General features: G+C 38.2%; 2 protein-coding genes across 23 annotated transcripts in view; one reads left to right on the top strand and one right to left on the bottom strand.

Annotated features, from left to right (window-relative positions):
- LOC106071849 (serine/arginine repetitive matrix protein 1) overlaps nt 1-9,338 on the top strand; it is a 33,263-nt gene extending 23,925 nt beyond the window's left edge. For all 3 annotated transcript variants that reach the window (XM_056032671.1, XM_056032672.1, XM_056032673.1), the window contains 5 exons: nt 6,065-6,182; nt 6,271-6,324; nt 6,479-7,649; nt 7,803-7,907; nt 8,571-9,338. In XM_056032671.1, the coding sequence (XP_055888646.1) occupies nt 6,065-6,182; nt 6,271-6,324; nt 6,479-7,649; nt 7,803-7,907; nt 8,571-8,720 (1,598 nt within the window). In that variant the 3' untranslated portion in view covers nt 8,721-9,338. The remainder of the gene's footprint in view (nt 1-6,064; nt 6,183-6,270; nt 6,325-6,478; nt 7,650-7,802; nt 7,908-8,570) is intronic.
- Nucleotides 9,337-16,137, bottom strand: part of LOC106071844 (MAP7 domain-containing protein 1-like) — a 69,925-nt gene continuing 63,124 nt past the window's right edge. For all 20 annotated transcript variants that reach the window (XM_056032653.1, XM_056032662.1, XM_056032650.1 and 17 more), the window contains 2 exons: nt 12,262-12,455; nt 9,337-11,307 (listed from right to left, as the gene is read on the bottom strand). In XM_056032653.1, coding sequence (XP_055888628.1) covers nt 11,294-11,307; nt 12,262-12,455 — 208 coding nt within the window. In that variant the 3' untranslated portion in view covers nt 9,337-11,293. The remainder of the gene's footprint in view (nt 11,308-12,261; nt 12,456-16,137) is intronic.

The raw sequence follows: 16,137 nt of genomic DNA, 5'->3' as shown, positions 1-16,137 counted from the left end.
TAAGCCATGGATTCCAGAATTGTACAGTGGAATTGTAGAGGCCTCAAGGCCAATTACGAGGAAATGCAGCTACTGATGGACTCTGAGACTCCTGTAGCTGTCTGCTTACAGGAAACATTTCTGAAAGATTGCATCAGCTTCCGAAGCTACCGTGCTTACAGCAAGAATGTTGAGGATGCAGCGAGAGCATCAGGTGGAGTCTGTATCCTTGTGAAGGATAGCATCCCCCATGAGAGGTTAGAACTACAGACCACACTACAGGCCGTAGCAGCTAGGATAACCCTTCACAAGGTTATCACTTGCTGCAGCCTGTATCTACCACCAGGCGCTCCATTAAACCGAACAGACATGGAGGACCTATTGAAACAACTCCCCTGGCCTTATTTAATCCTTGGGGATTTCAATGCCCATAACACCATGTGGGGATCCAACAATACCGACACAAGAGGTCGTATGCTGGAGGATATCTTCCTCCAACATGATTTATGCATACTTAATGATGCATCACCGACCTACTTGCACTCAGGAACTGGATCACTCACATGCATTGACCTCACCGTATGCGTCCCCGGACTTCTGGACGACTTTAAATGGTCAGTTAGCAATGATCTACGGGGAAGTGATCACTTCCCAATCATCATTACTAACAATCTCCCTTCATTAGGACGACCTCAGTGGTGGAAACTGAATAAGGCCGATTGGGAACAATTCCAACAAAGATGCTCCGAGGATATCACAGAAAATATCCTCGATAAACAGAACCCAGCTGATACCTTTGCTAGCAAGCTACTAAGTATAGCCAGGAAAGATGTACCCCTAACCTCTGCAAATCCAAAACGGCCTAGCAAACCATGGTTTGATACAGCTTGCAAAAGTGCTATTGGCTATAGGAAAAAACGACTGGCTGCATTTATAAAGAATCCCCTGGAAAACCTAAAGCTATTCAGGATAGCTAGAGCAAAGGCTAGACAAACCATACGGTCAGCCAAAAGGAATTCCTGGAGAAGTTTTGTCGGCAGTCTGGATGCCAAAACTTCTGCTAGAGCGGTTTGGAAGGCAGTAAGGCGAATCAAAGGGAAAGAATCAAATGCAATAGGGCATTTGAAAAACCAAGGACGAACTGTCACGTCCCCCAGAGAAATAGCTGACTGCCTTGCATCCTCAATAGCAGAAAAATCATCCACTGCACACTACACGCTAGAGTTCCAAAAAGTCAAAACCAGGGAGGAAAGACATCCCATTGATTTCAGGTCAGAGAACAATGAAGACTACAACAAACCGTTCTCGCTTGAGGAACTGAGGGAATCGCTGGACAAGTCACATGACACAGCGCCTGGAGAAGACGAAATCCATTACCAGTTCCTCAAGCACCTTCCCGAACCCTCATTGGCAGTCCTGCTAGGGGTCTATAACTGTGTGTGGCAAACAGGCGCTTTCCCAAACAGCTGGAGGAAAGCCACAGTTATACCGATACCTAAACCGGGAAGAGACGGCTCTGACCCAGCTAACTATCGACCAATAGCACTAACAAGCTGCATCTGCAAAACCTTGGAAAGAATGATTAACAGTAGGCTGGTCTAGTACCTGGAAAGGAATAAAGTGATCTCAAACTACCAGTGCGGATTCCGGCAGGGGCGGACAACAACTGACCACCTTGTGGAGGAATTCCTGAAAGATCGAAAATTTCAGGTTCGAGTGGGCAACTCCGCTTCTGACACTCATGACCAGGAAATGGGTGTACCCCAGGGCAGCATTCTGTCAGTCACCCTGTTCAACATTAAAATAAATAGCATCATAAATGCGCTGTCCCCTGGCATAGAGTGCTCTTTGTATGTTGATGACTTTGTCATTTTTACTTATGGGAAAAACATGAACACCTTAGAAAGAAAATTACAGTTATGTTTAAACAAAATTCAGGGTTGGGCAAACTATAATGGTTTCAAATTCTCAGACTCCAAAACAGTTAGTATGCATTTTTGTAATCTAAGGGGACTCCACCGAGGAGTCCCCGAGACCCTGAACTATTTATACACAAAAAGAAGATCCCTGTCGTGAAAACTACAAAATTTTTAGGCCTCACCTTAGATTCCAAATTTAATTTTCTCCCACACATTAAGGAACTTAAGAAGAAATGCCAAAAGTCATTAAACATACTAAGAGTACTCAGCCATACGGACTGGGGAGCTGACAGAGATACCTTGCTTCTGCTCTATCGGAGTCTAATTCGATCCAAGCTAGACTACGGATCCATAATATATGGAGCAGCAAGGAAGTCGTACCTAAAAATACTGGAACCAATACAAAATGCTGCCCTGCGTCTCTGTCTTGGCGCGTTTCGTACATCACCTATCCCAAGTCTCCATGTGGAGGCTGGAGAACTCCCCATGGATATAAGAATGAAAAAGCTTGCAATGCAGTATATAGTCAAGCTAAAATCCAACCTCACGAACCCTGCTTTTGACTCCATATTTAACCCCACAGAGGTAGAATTATACAATCGAAGGCCTATCGTCATACAGCCGTTGGGCCTTCGAATGAGAGAACCCATCCAAAATTTAACCCCACCCATTGACCAAATCTCTAAAATAGAAACCCCTCAGAACCCTCCTTGGCTAATGAATAAACCCAAATTAAATTTATCCCTCCTCAATTTCAAAAAAGAAAATACAGACCCAAGCATACTACAAGTCCACTTTAGGGAACTGCAGGAGAGCTACGGAGATTGTGGCACCATCTACACAGACAGATCCAAAATGGAGGGAAAGGTCGCGTGTGCCTGCTCCTTTCGGAACAAAACAATCTCCCGTAGACTCCCCGATGGCTGCTCCATCTTTACGGCCGAATTGCACGCAATATTGCTTGCACTTATGGCCGTAAAAGCATCAGAAAGGAGGAAATTTATAATCTGCTCCGACTTCAAATCTGCATTGCAAGCTTTGGGGCGGATGAAGACTGACATGCCATTGGTACATAAGAGCCTGAAGCTGTTGGACCAAATAACAGCCAACCGTAGGGATGTCACCTTCATCTGGGTCCCCTCCCATGTTGGCATTGACGGAAACGAAGCCGCAGACAGAGAAGCAAAGAGAGCCCTAAATCATGCGGTGTCAGGAACCCAAATTCCCTACTCGGACCTGAGACAAAGTATTGCCTCTGCCACCTATCGAGAGTGGCAGAACCGATGGGAGGCTGAGACTCACAGTAAACTCAGGCAGATTGTGGCGGATGTCAGGTGGCGGCCCACATCTAAGGGTCTGACAAGGCGTGGTAGCACGACCATGTCCAGACTTAGGATTGGCCACACCTACATCACGCACTCTTTTGTACTGAAGAGAGAGGAGCCCCCACTTTGTGAGTACTGTGACTCTCGCCTCACCGTGGAACATATCCTCGTTGATTGCCCCAGATACCAGGATGTCAGGGCGAAATATTTTAGAGTCACTAATTTAAATACACTATTTAATAATGTCGATCCTGGGAAGGTACTGGGCTTTATCCGGGAAGTGGGGCTATCTACGAAGATCTGATTTATGAATTTGTGAACATGCACTATTTACATTAGATTTTTACCAAATATTTAAATTTGTACTACCTTTACTATTTTAACTGTGAATAGACCTTGATTTTAATGATATGACTGTATAGAATCTCGGTACGTGACGTTTTGGCGCCGCCGTTTTGGCCCCGCCATTTAGGCGACGGGACGTTTTGGCGCGAGACATCATTTGACGATAATTTAATAAGCACTTAGCTTTTTTTTTAAATGAACCCTTGAATTCCAGCGACTTAGGCAAATAACCATGGTGTCTAAGTATACTTAAAATATTTTGAGAAACATGGTACATGTATATGATGTATTATATTTGTACTTATTATTAGCAAGTGTTTGGTATGTAGAGCTGGAGATACCTTACAGTCATTAAATAAACCAATGTTAATGTCAACAAATAATTGCATCAATTTTTAGTCTATCATCGTTTCATTTTGTTTTTAATTTTAAAGTAATATCTTAAAAAAACCTTTTTGAAAATAAAAGTGTGACTCTTAATAAGCACACATACACAAGCCAAAATGTTTATTAAAGAAAATGATTTGAAAAACAAACACACATTTACATTTAGTACGTGAAAAATATGTCACAAACACTCATGCAAAACATAGATATGAATAATTCTTTTAAAAGAAATAATACAATAAACATACATAATGTATTTCGCGCCAAAGCGTCCCGTCGCCAAAACGGCTCGCGCCAAAACGTCCTTCGCGCCAAAACGGCGGCGCCAAAACGTCCTGCTTCGATAGAATCTGGCCCTTGTTGTTTAGAGAGAGAGGGATCCTTAGGGGACTGCAGCCACGACATGGCCTAAATTGTGCCGATGTGCCTCAAATCAAAAATCAAAAAATCAAATCATAATTTGCAGGTTAAGATGGCCAGCCAATGTTTGTTTGGCATTCTTTCTTCCAGCGCTGAGGCTAATGCTTGCTGTCTATAGCTTTTTTTGTCACCATCTCTCTCCACAGTGCAGTCTAGGGCTGTCTTCCTAATAGTCAACATTATTGTCTACTACATTCACATATCAGAGGTGGGGATTACCAGTTTTTTTTTTAGCTTGTCTAGATTTGTCCATAAAGGATAAATTTTGGGATATGATTGTTCTCCGTCCAATGGGCATGACCAAGCCAGTGCAGGTGGCTTGTCTGAGGATTGTAAAAATGCTGGGAAGACCTATTCGAACAAATATTTTGGTGTTACTCTTTCTTGCCATGTGATTTTCAGGATGCTTTGGAGGCAGGGAATTTAATTTTCTCTCTTGCTTTGTATAGCTAATCCATGACTCACTGCCGTACAGTAGCGTGCTCAAAAATACATGCCGTGTATACCTCCATGTCGGTCATTGTAGTGAGATTCTGGATACCCAAACTCTTGGTCTGAGTCTAGTGAAGGTGGACGCAGCCTTCCCTATGTGGTTTTTGATTCCCACTTCTAGGGAAAGGTTATCTTGAATTGTGGATCTCAGTAGACTGCTATTACTCAAGAACTTGTAAATACACACGGTTTTAGTTGGCCCATAGCTGAAAATTTCTTTTTTTTTTTGTTCATTCATTCATTGGCCTCCTTCAGTCGTAGAACGACTATGGTTCATCTCAGAGCACACTTCCTCATGTGGCTGTGGAGCCCTATTTTGGAGAGACACTCCCGTCTACAGATAGCGCAGGTTAAGGTGGCTTTTGCTTCTGCCGTTTTTCAGATTGTGCGTTTTTCTTCCTGGGCTGAGACCCATGTACTTTCACTGTCCATAGCTTTCTTGGTCACTGTCTCTCTCCACCTGTTGCTGTCTAGAGCTATGTCTTCCCAGTTGTCAGTATTGATGTATTTTTGTTCATTAACAGTTTAATAACTTAAGAAACAAACAGGATTGTAGCTCATACATAAGATGCATTTCAAAAGTGAAGTATGTATTACATAAGATGCATTTCAAAAGTGAAGTATGTATTACTTTTAAAACAAACTCCTTTGAAGTTGTTTCACAAAGATTTTATCAAAACACCATTGATCTATCATGTTAAGAACTGCCTGGACCAGATATAAAGTTTGACTCCAAGTTTAAAAAGATGAAAAGCAAAGTTCTTCCATCTATATGTATACAAATGTTGTCTTATAGAACATGCATTGGCTGAAAGTATTAAGTCAAAAAGATAAGCCAGGAAGTAGGTGGGTGTATATAGTTCGTTTAAAAGTAGAAGAGAAATGACTTGTGGCCCAGGATATTCATTTTGATATTAATTCAATGAGATTCAGTTAAAGCTTTTATTTTAATACCGATATTGTGGGTACACAAAGAACATAAGCAATGTAATTTGTAATATTATTAAAATATTAAAAAATACTCCGATTTAAAAGTTTTGACTCCTAGAGTCATCACAGCATACCTGTTCTCAAACACAGGTGTAGAAAAACTTTTCTTTTTTTTTTCCCAACTCTGGAGATGTTTATAATTGATTAAACTTTACAATATTAACAAAATAGCATTAAAACTAATTCTATTACTATCAAACATTTCAGGCAGAGGACGTGAAGAGGGCAGGAGGACACCTTCTCCATTTGTAAGACGTCATAGGACACCAGAACAAAGGCGGCGCAGTCCTATAATGCGTAGATTCTCTCCACCAAATCGAAGAAGGTAAAAATATATATTTCTAAATGGTTTATAAAATAAATAGTGCCATCTGATATTACTATTTTTTTTTATTTTGTGTGTGACATTCCAGAAGTGGCCAATCACCAAGACGAAGATCTCCTCCTCCTCGATTTTCTCCAGCAAGGTAGCCATTTTGTTTTCTTTTGGCACTGTGACTAATTAAATATTAATTTAATATCTAATGGCTACAGTATATTTATAAATTACAGTATTTTTTTTTATTTGTCCATCTTTTTTCTTCCACCAAATATTTCATTTAATGTTCTATTATATTTTAGGCGCCGACCATCACCCCCAAGGAGAAGGCGATTGTCCAGCTCACCAAATAGAAGAAACTCTTCCCCTCCTGCTAAAGGGCGTAAATATTCTCCTTCACCATCTCCAAGGAAAAGATTACATTCACCACCTCCACAATCTCCTCTTCCAACTAAGAAAAAGCGAGAGAAATCACCTTCCAAGTCATTATCGGAGGAAGAAAGCTCTGAGGAGTCTGAAAGAGGACCTTCCCCTCCTCCAAAAGGAAAACCTCTTAGATCCAAGATATCTCGTTCTCCGCCCCCAAAGAAAGCTCCTTCCAAGGAGGAATCCTCATCTTCAGATTCAGACAGTGAAGAAGATTCTGATGAGTCAGGTTCACCTCCACCTCCCAAAAAGAAGTCAAAGCTTGCTACACCACCAATAAAAAGACGAATCACACCTTCGCCCCAAAGCTCAAAAATATTGAAACGCAATTCCATTGAGAAAGGCAGCAAGTCGGGTAGGCTGCCATCTAGAAGTCCAAGCAGGGGAAGCAAAAGTAGACTTATTTCACCCAAATCTAAAAGAGATTCTGAATACAGCAGTGATTTTCGTAAAGAGAGAAGAATTATTAGAACGTCTCCCAGGAAAGAAAAGAAACGCTCAGTATCTCCAAAGTTGAATCGTAAAAATGCCTCTTTATCCCCACCTCCCAAAAGCAGTGGTCGAGCTAAGCCATCTCGTAGACCACCTTCTGAGTCTAGCAGTGACAGTTCTAGTAGTTCTGATGAGGAAACTCCTGCCAAAATGTTACAAGACAAGGGAGATGTGAAAAAAGACAGCCGGTTAGCCAGCAAGGTAAACAGAAGTGTTAGTCCATCACCAAGAAGAAGTGCTCCACCAATGAAGCGAACTGATTCTTCTCCAAGCCCTAGACCTAAAAAGAGGGACTCTGAAGAGAGAATTGTAATGTCAAAGAGTTCAAAAAGAGAGAGATCACCTGCAAACAGTTCTTCTAGGGCAAGTGGAGACAAGTCTAAGCAGAAGGAAGACAAGGATGATAAACGAAATGATCCTAAGAGAGGTAGGGATGGAGACATGAAGTCAAAAGAGAAAAATGCTAGTGGTAGCTCCTCTCGCAACGGTCGTGAAAAACCAGTACGGAATGAAAGTCCAGACGAATCCCTTTCAGATAGTGGCAGTGATTCTGAGGTAAGTGAAACTTAGATTGTTAATCATCTCATGACTTTATTTGTACTCTAAGGATGTAACTAATTTGAAGAAAGGAATGTGTCTTTTATTTTCATTTTATTTTTGCTATGAATAAATATTTCAAGGTTAATCTTTTTTTTTTGTTTGACCTAGGAGTCTGATGCGTCTAAAAAAAAGAAAAAGAAGAAAGAAAAGAAACATAAAAAGCACAAGAAACACAGGAAACACAAGCATAAAAAGGAGAGCAATGAACTTCAGGTAGTGCCATTGCACTGATTCATGTTTGTAACTCAGGCATCAAACTTGTTGCTTTCTTTATCTCAGTCACTTTGCTTTCCTATTGCATTTCTTGCTTAGTATCAAATTGTTCCACATCCAAAAAGTTGACTTTTGTGGAATAAACAAAATGACATTATTAGACTAGTACTGAGGTGTCATAGGCCAATCAACTTGATAAAGTACTAAAAAACACCTCACCAAGTGTATGTTCAAATATTTTATGATTTTACTAGACTTTTAAAAAAATAAAGCTCTTTCACAGTATTGTATCAATAAAACTTAGTTTTACAAAGAAATATATTAATGCTATAATGGAAGTGAGTAGATATCACATTGTAATGATTAGTTCTAGTGAATTCTTTGTTCCCACATAAGTGTAAAACAAATAAGCATAGAAACACATTCCTCCAAATGAAACTGCTTCAATACATTATTCCAATGTAATAGTTTCACTCAAATTAGATTCATCAAGTAGAACAATAAACCAATGAATCCCAAATCCCTCTTCTATTATTCAGTATTTTTTAAAAATCCATCATGCTGCCCAATATTCTCAATGTTGTCTAGAGTTATTTTCAGCCTTACAATTAGAACTGCTACACACTAGTTTTGTTCATGACTGAACCATTGGTATATTTCTAGGAAAAAGGTGAAGAACTTGAAAGGCGTCTTCGAGAAAAAGCTTTACAGTCCATGCGAGCCAAAGCATCTTTGTCAGAAGGAAAGCAGTCTAGTGACAGTGAGGAGAGTAGTAGCAGTGACTCTGATGTCCCGACAAAAACTAGAGCTTAGTCAACATTAGCTTTGTCTTGACACTGTACATCAAGTTAGAATCTGGAGAAGGGTTTGATGATGTTTTTTTTTTTTGTGTATGGAAGTTAATTGGCAACATTTTATTTTAACTATTTGATGTCTTTGTTTTTGCAGGACTTGATCAAGGCCCTTGGATGGATGTTTATATTTCATTGAAATTTTAGTCCTAATAGACTGATGAAATCAATCTAAAAATGATGCCAGTGACATTGTTTACTGGTCATTAAATTTTTATCTCTCCCCTTTTTTTTTTAATTGAATGAAATAAATGCATTGGATAACATAGGTATTTACTACTACAGAACAGAGATATCTTCATTGATGAGGGACATAATATTACCATCCCTACTGAATGACTGTTGAAACTTGTGTGTTCTAGTTGAAGTCTGATGTGCTAAAACCACATTGTGTTATTGTCAATACCAATGGACATTACATTACATTTTAATTAAACATGCTTACTTTTATAAATGCTTGGAGATCATATATGAATCAAGTGACACTTGTTTTTTTTGCAGTATTTGTTTTCAAAACTACAAAATATGTTGTCAATATGTTTGTTTCTATTTTGACAGAAAATAAAACATAGAACAAAGATTTTTTTCTTTTTTATTCATTCAATACAAGCATACTTGATTCAATCAGCATTTCATTATGGTCACCAGCAGAACTAAACACAACTGACATGCATATATGAAACAAAATCTCAAGAGAAATTGTTTATCATAACAAGAAGGCTCTTTGAATAGGAAGAAAAAAAATAATTCCCCCACCCAAAGAACAGAGCTATTTACAGATCACAGTCAACACTTAAGCTTGTATGTAAATTTCAAAAGAAAAGTGTTTTCCTATGCAGCTAGGATCATTTTCTCAATCTCTAATATTAATATAGGTTTTACAAATCAGAAATGAAAATGACTTGAGTAAATTGAAGTACAGGTGGGCAAATGAAATGTCATTTTTCAGCTTGTTAAAGTAGGTCTATAGGTTGTAGTGTAAGCAATTACAGGAAACGGGGCATGGAGCAGCAAATAAAACCATTACTTGCAACCCAATGTTTGGAATCAAACATCTGTGTCTACTAGTTCATATATACACAAAATAAATACTTGCAAATCAAAAATACATTGAAAGTTAACATCAAGGAATATTTTGTTTACAAATCTATGACAAAATGAAATTCAGTGTTATGCTTACAATAATTGTAACCAAGTGTACAGCATATTTACTAAGGGGGGAAAAAAGACAAAACTGACATTGTATTTGCACATACATTATGCACAGGTGTTCAAATGACCAATAATCTAAGTGTAATAGCATGGGATGAACCTAAATGAATGACCTCATGTTTGCTCAGTGAGAAAATAGTGTATTAGGGCTATGGAATGGCTAATAATGTAAATCTGCAGTTATGATTACACTTGAAAGTTCTCCTGCAGCACCTGCCAGACATCCTCATCCTCTTCACCTGCCTCACCAATGCCAGACTCCTCCAAGACCTGCTGAACCACTTCCTGCTTGGCTAGCATGATGGACTCCACCTTGTGCCATAGTTTTTCTAACTCATCGAAACTCTGACCAGATGTGGTTTGACTAACAACATCTGTCCCATTTGTGACTAAAATCGAAATTGGTGGAGGAGCAAAGCCATGAGTTGTGTTGAAGTCTCCCACACAATTGTTGTTTCTGTTTGTCTCTTCCACTTGCCAGGATTTTCTATTACTGTTGATGATAATGGCCTCAGATCTCCCCAAGCTGAAGCTGTTTCCCCGGCCTAAGAGAATGGCTTTCTGGTTTGTGTTACTGTGACAAGGACTGATCAACGCATTCAAGTCTGAGGGAACGGACTCCCCTTCCAAACGAACATTCTTATTAATGTCATCAACAAGAAGAGTTTCAGCATCACTTGGCACATTGCCATTGGGTTGGTGCAGAAAGTGTAGATTATCCACAGCATCCTGAACCTTTGGAGGTTCAACCATGTCTACAATTTCAATCTGGTTTAGTTTAGAGAAATGTTCCATGTCTAAAAAACAAAACACAATGTTCCACAAAACTGCAGCACTAGATGATGATGTACACTCTGTTGTTACCCACCAAGAGAAACAACTTAATGCAAGCACACCATGGAGTTCAAAATTGACAAAAAGACCAGTACTTTAGAACATACAAAAAAAAAAGTAATGATTGTGTCAAATTTTAAAGTGACAATAAATATTAACACACAACACCACTGTAGTGGTATGCAGTTTGACAAGTTTCAATTGACATAGAATTGAAGATGCACAAATTAGTCATAGGCAGTTCAGTATATAAAGTAAAAACAAATAAAAAAAAACAACAACCTAAGCACATTGAGTGCTCTCTGGGACAGTCACCAGTGATCCCAGTAACACACAGCAGAAGGGAGGTAATGAAATAATGAGCTTGACCATCACAACATGAGTACTGTAGAGTGGAGACACCAACAGTGCTAGCTTCCAAGAAACATCACATAGACCACCAGCAGTGGATAAAGCTTATGGTACTTGACTTACTGCATCAATCTAGGGTCATGATAGAGATTCTGAGAAGAAACAATACACATGAACAAATGACAAGAAAATAGAAGAGAAACATCATCAGCAAAATTAATAGGTTTGGTTTGAACACTAAGACTTATGATGTAGATATTTTGGTTAGAACACTAAGACTTATGATGTAGATATTTTGGTTAGAACACTAAGACTTATGATGTAGATATTTTGGTTAGAACACTAAGACTTATGATGTAGATATTTTGGTTAGAACACTAAGACTTATGATGTAGATATTTTGGTTAGAACACTAAGACTTATGATGTAGATATTTTGATTAGAACACTAAGACTTATGATGTAGATATTTTGGTTAGAACACTAAGACTTATGATGTAGATATTTTGGTTTGAACACTAAGACTTATGATGTAGATAAACGGCAGAGCATTGAGAGACACATTACATTTTGTGTGTGTGTGTGTGTGCTAATTCTTGTATATTGCAGAATTTAAAATAAAAAAAAAAAGACATTTGCTAAATTAAAAATTCATCATTGTGTGTACTTTGGTTGTCCACCAACCTGAACTGAATACATTGCATTTAATATTTTATTTAACCAATAAGGTTTTTTTAAACTGGGTCATCTTTCATTAGCCTTGACTAGTAGAACAAAAATGTAAATCTTACAGTTAGAAATTTATTGTGGAAAAAGTAAAAGTCAATATTAAAAAATGAAATCATTTGCATAACTATTTAAGAAAGTTTAAAAAAAAAAAACATGACAGAAAAAAATTCTGAATAAAATATATGGAACAGACTATATATAGTATTATTTCACAACAGAATGGGTTATAAATAACTTAATTAGTTATACAAGATGAGAACATTGTCTGCCTAAATACAAACTATGAGAATATACTCCACTTAAAGGTAAACCATGTGCACACTTGTGTGGTGAGGAGCTCTAAGGGAAACAAATAGTGAAACAAAAGAGAAATGTTACCTGTTGCATCTTGTAGTCTATTTTCTCCAAAAGCTAAGATGGGAGCTCCAGACACTAGTGATGATGTCTTGGAGTCTCTCAGATCTAACAGATCCTCCAAATGTCCCTCCTGAAGTGTCTCATCAGACTGAGGGACTGAATCAAATACAAATCCAGATGTAGTCAGACTTTCAGAGATGGAGTGTAGGCTGATACTGTGGACACACAAACAAAAGAGATGACAAAAATGGGGATCAGACTTGTTAGCACAATTATATCTCTACAAATAGATTGTCTGTGTGCTGTTTGGTAGTGAGTCTTATCACTGCAAGGACTTGGCCCCTCTCCATGTCAAAACTGTTGAGCTGACTTTGTTAAGATCAAGACTCTAATACACAAGTCAACAAACACAAAGACTGGGACCAATGGTATATAGGGCCAACCAAGTTGAGACAAATGTAGCTTGTCTTTAGTTTGTTTTGTAGTACTGGGAGTGTTATTCTAAGTGTAAGAACTGGTTATAAAAAACAAGTCAATCCTGAACTTAGTTCTAGAGTACTTGTACAAACATTGAAAAAAAAAACAATGTATGCACATTTATTTCAAATAGCCCAGTGCTAGGTTTAACCTTGTATTTGTGGAATAAAAGGGTTACTTACAAAATTGTAACATTAAATATAAAATTTAATACAAAGTTAAAAAAATGAAACAAAACTCCAGAACAACACAAATAAAATCATGATTACAAGAATTTGTTTCAATTTAGAAATATAACTAAAGCAAAACAAAACATTTCTCTAAACTTTAAAAAAAAAAAGGTTTCCCAACAAAATGTTTTATGTAATACGAGGATTAGATATTTCAGAGGTTCTTGTCCCCCCTTGAAAGGACCAGTGGAGTGTTGACCTAGTATTAAGTCCATGATTATCCTCAACACAGTGATGTGAGAACACTAAGTTAGTGCTGCAACACTAGACTACTACATTGGTTTTGTTTGGTCAACAGAGAGAAAGGCAACATAGAAGAGAGAAGGGAACAAGGTGTGAGCCAAGAACAAGAAGGATCAGGAACAGCTTGGCATTCAGACTGAATAAACACAACATAGCAGGAACAAATATCATCAAGTAGAACCTATCACTACAAACAACATAGCAGGAACAAATATCATCAAGTAACCTATAACTACAAACAACATAGCAGGAACAAATATCATCAAGTAGAACCTATCACTACAAACAACATAGCAGGAACAAATATCATCAAGTAACCTATAACTACAAACAACATAGCAGGAACAAATATCATCAAGTAGAACCTATCACTACAAACAACATAGCAGGAACAAATATCATCAAGTAACCTATAACTACAAACAACATAGCAGGAACAAATATCATCAAATAACCTATCACTACAAACAACATAGCAGGAACAAATATCATCAAGTAACCTATAACTACAAACAACATAGCAGGAACAAATATCATCAAGTAGAACCTATCACTACAAACAACATAGCAGGAACAAATATCATCAAGTAGAACCTATCACTACAAACAACATAGCAGGAACAAATATCATCAAGTAGAACCTATCACTACAAACAACATAGCAGGAACAAATATCATCAAGTAACCTATAACTACAAACAACATAGCAGGAACAAATATCATCAAGTAGAACCTATCACTACAAACAACATAGCAGGAACAAATATCATCAAGTAACCTATAACTACAAACAACATAGCAGGAACAAATATCATCAAGTAGAACCTATCACTACAAACAACATAGCAGGAACAAATATCATCAAGTAGAACCTATCACTACAAACAACATAGCAGGAACAAATATCATCAAGTAACCTATAACTACAAACAACATAGCAGGAACAAATATCAAGTAACCTATCACTACAAACAACATAGCAGGAACAAATATCATCAAGTAGAACCTATCACTACAACATAAGAGTCTATGATGGAAGTCTACCAGCTAGACTACTACAACAAGAGTTTAAACAAGTGTTTGGTTGTCAACCATCTCAGTGTCTACTGCAGAGCAAGGGGACACACATCAGGGGAAGGGGTGTTACTGGGCAAGATGTAAATAGAGGCGTGACTGGGATCCTGTTGATGAATGGCGGGCAGGAACGTGTTCAGCTTGAATTAACTTGTAAACAGACGTAAATTAAGTCTTGGTGCTAGAGCAACACATCAAGTGGTATACACAGAGGCTATATTGCCGCTATATCATCACATGGCTATCTAGTCAACGTGCAAGCCAGAGTTTAATGGGGGCCTATTTCGACTGCTGTGTACTACAACATAGGGAGTAAGCTATAAACATATAAGTAAGCACGCTGTTAACTCAAAACTGACCCAATTAGCTCAACGAAACAACCATCTCCTACTGACCAGTAGACTTAATGAGAGACACAGTCACGGTGTCAGATCACCAAATTAAATACTGATGCATTGGCAAGATTCTATGGCAGTCAAACAGATTCGGTTCATAATTTTTCATGGTAGATGATATGCTAAAAGTAGGGATCTTCTCTATTTACTAGTCTCTTGAGTCACATAAGAAAAAAAAAACGCCTCAGGGTTTAGATCACAAACCATTAATGTTTATTTGACATCTGTATATTCATTCATGTGTGTCTCTCTACTTTGTTACGTCAGCACTGGATTGAGTGGACATTGATCTTAACGTTCACATGGCTTCTCATTGTGTCGTCTTCTGTTCACTACAACCGAATAATTAACTCAACACGTGGACGACTGCCTAATGATGCGAACCGCTGGTGAAGGTGTATGTCACAATGTTCAGATGAAGAGATGAAATGTATAGCCTTGAGGTGATGCGAGGACCTGACAAATACCTCTCTATAGAGATCTACATTTCTATACATAGGTCGATCAGTCTAACATTGTAACAAGCCACGAGTTCTGTTCATTTACTGTAAAACTTCTAGGAAAAACGTTAGAGCTTGCAAGTTTATAAAAAAAAAAAGCTGATGGGGGGGGGGGGGGTCCTCTTAAAAAAAAACAAACCCTGAAATCTATAGAAGCGCTGCACCTTGTACATTAGTCGAATAGTGCAAAGAAAATATTACGAATACTTAAAAAAAAGTAAATAACTAAACCGCGTGTTCCCAATGTAAGACTGCGACCTTCTAAAGTACACGACCTCGTTGGTCTCCAGATTGACCTTCAGTCTTCCATCTCTGATTGTTTGTTTCTTCCCCTATTAAATAGGAGACACATTTCAATCCAAACCATTTCTTCTTTGTCTTACTAACCACACATGTCTGAGAGTAGTAAAGCCAACGAGAAGACGGCCAATACAAGAAACAATCAAGATTGGGAGGAACACATCATGGACACACACACACATCACGAGTGTATTCCTGACAGTGGTACGCTTAGGCAGGACAACAAAATGACTTCTCATTACAGATCTTAATAAGCAAATAATTGTGAAATGAATCAAAAAATAAAGTCACATGCTGCCAATTGTGTTAGTCTTCACATACACAGAGTACTCGTTGCCACGCTAATCTACGAGTACATTGAATCTACAAACAAAGACATTCTCGACTAGATTGTGTCACAGATTTTGTTACGTGGTCAATTCTTCTCGATTCTCTGATTGTAACAACATTTCAAATTAGCCGTGAAGTGAGAGCAATCAAAACAAAGGGGGGAAGGGCCATTACAAATGTTACATTAAGATACTAGTCACATGAACAGTGCCCACATGTATTTATAGGGAATAAACTAGTCACATGAACAGTGCCCATGTTTGTTTATAGGGAATAAACTAGTCACATGAACAGTGCCCATGTTTGTTTATAGGGAATAAACTGTGCCCATGTTTGTTTATAGGGAAT

The sequence above is a fragment of the Biomphalaria glabrata genome, chromosome 6 (assembly GCF_947242115.1).
Source record: "Biomphalaria glabrata chromosome 6, xgBioGlab47.1, whole genome shotgun sequence".
In the NCBI taxonomy this organism is placed as follows: Eukaryota; Metazoa; Mollusca; class Gastropoda; family Planorbidae; genus Biomphalaria; species Biomphalaria glabrata.
Note: the sequence above shows the minus strand (reverse complement) of the source record. Positions and strands in the feature narration are given on the sequence as shown.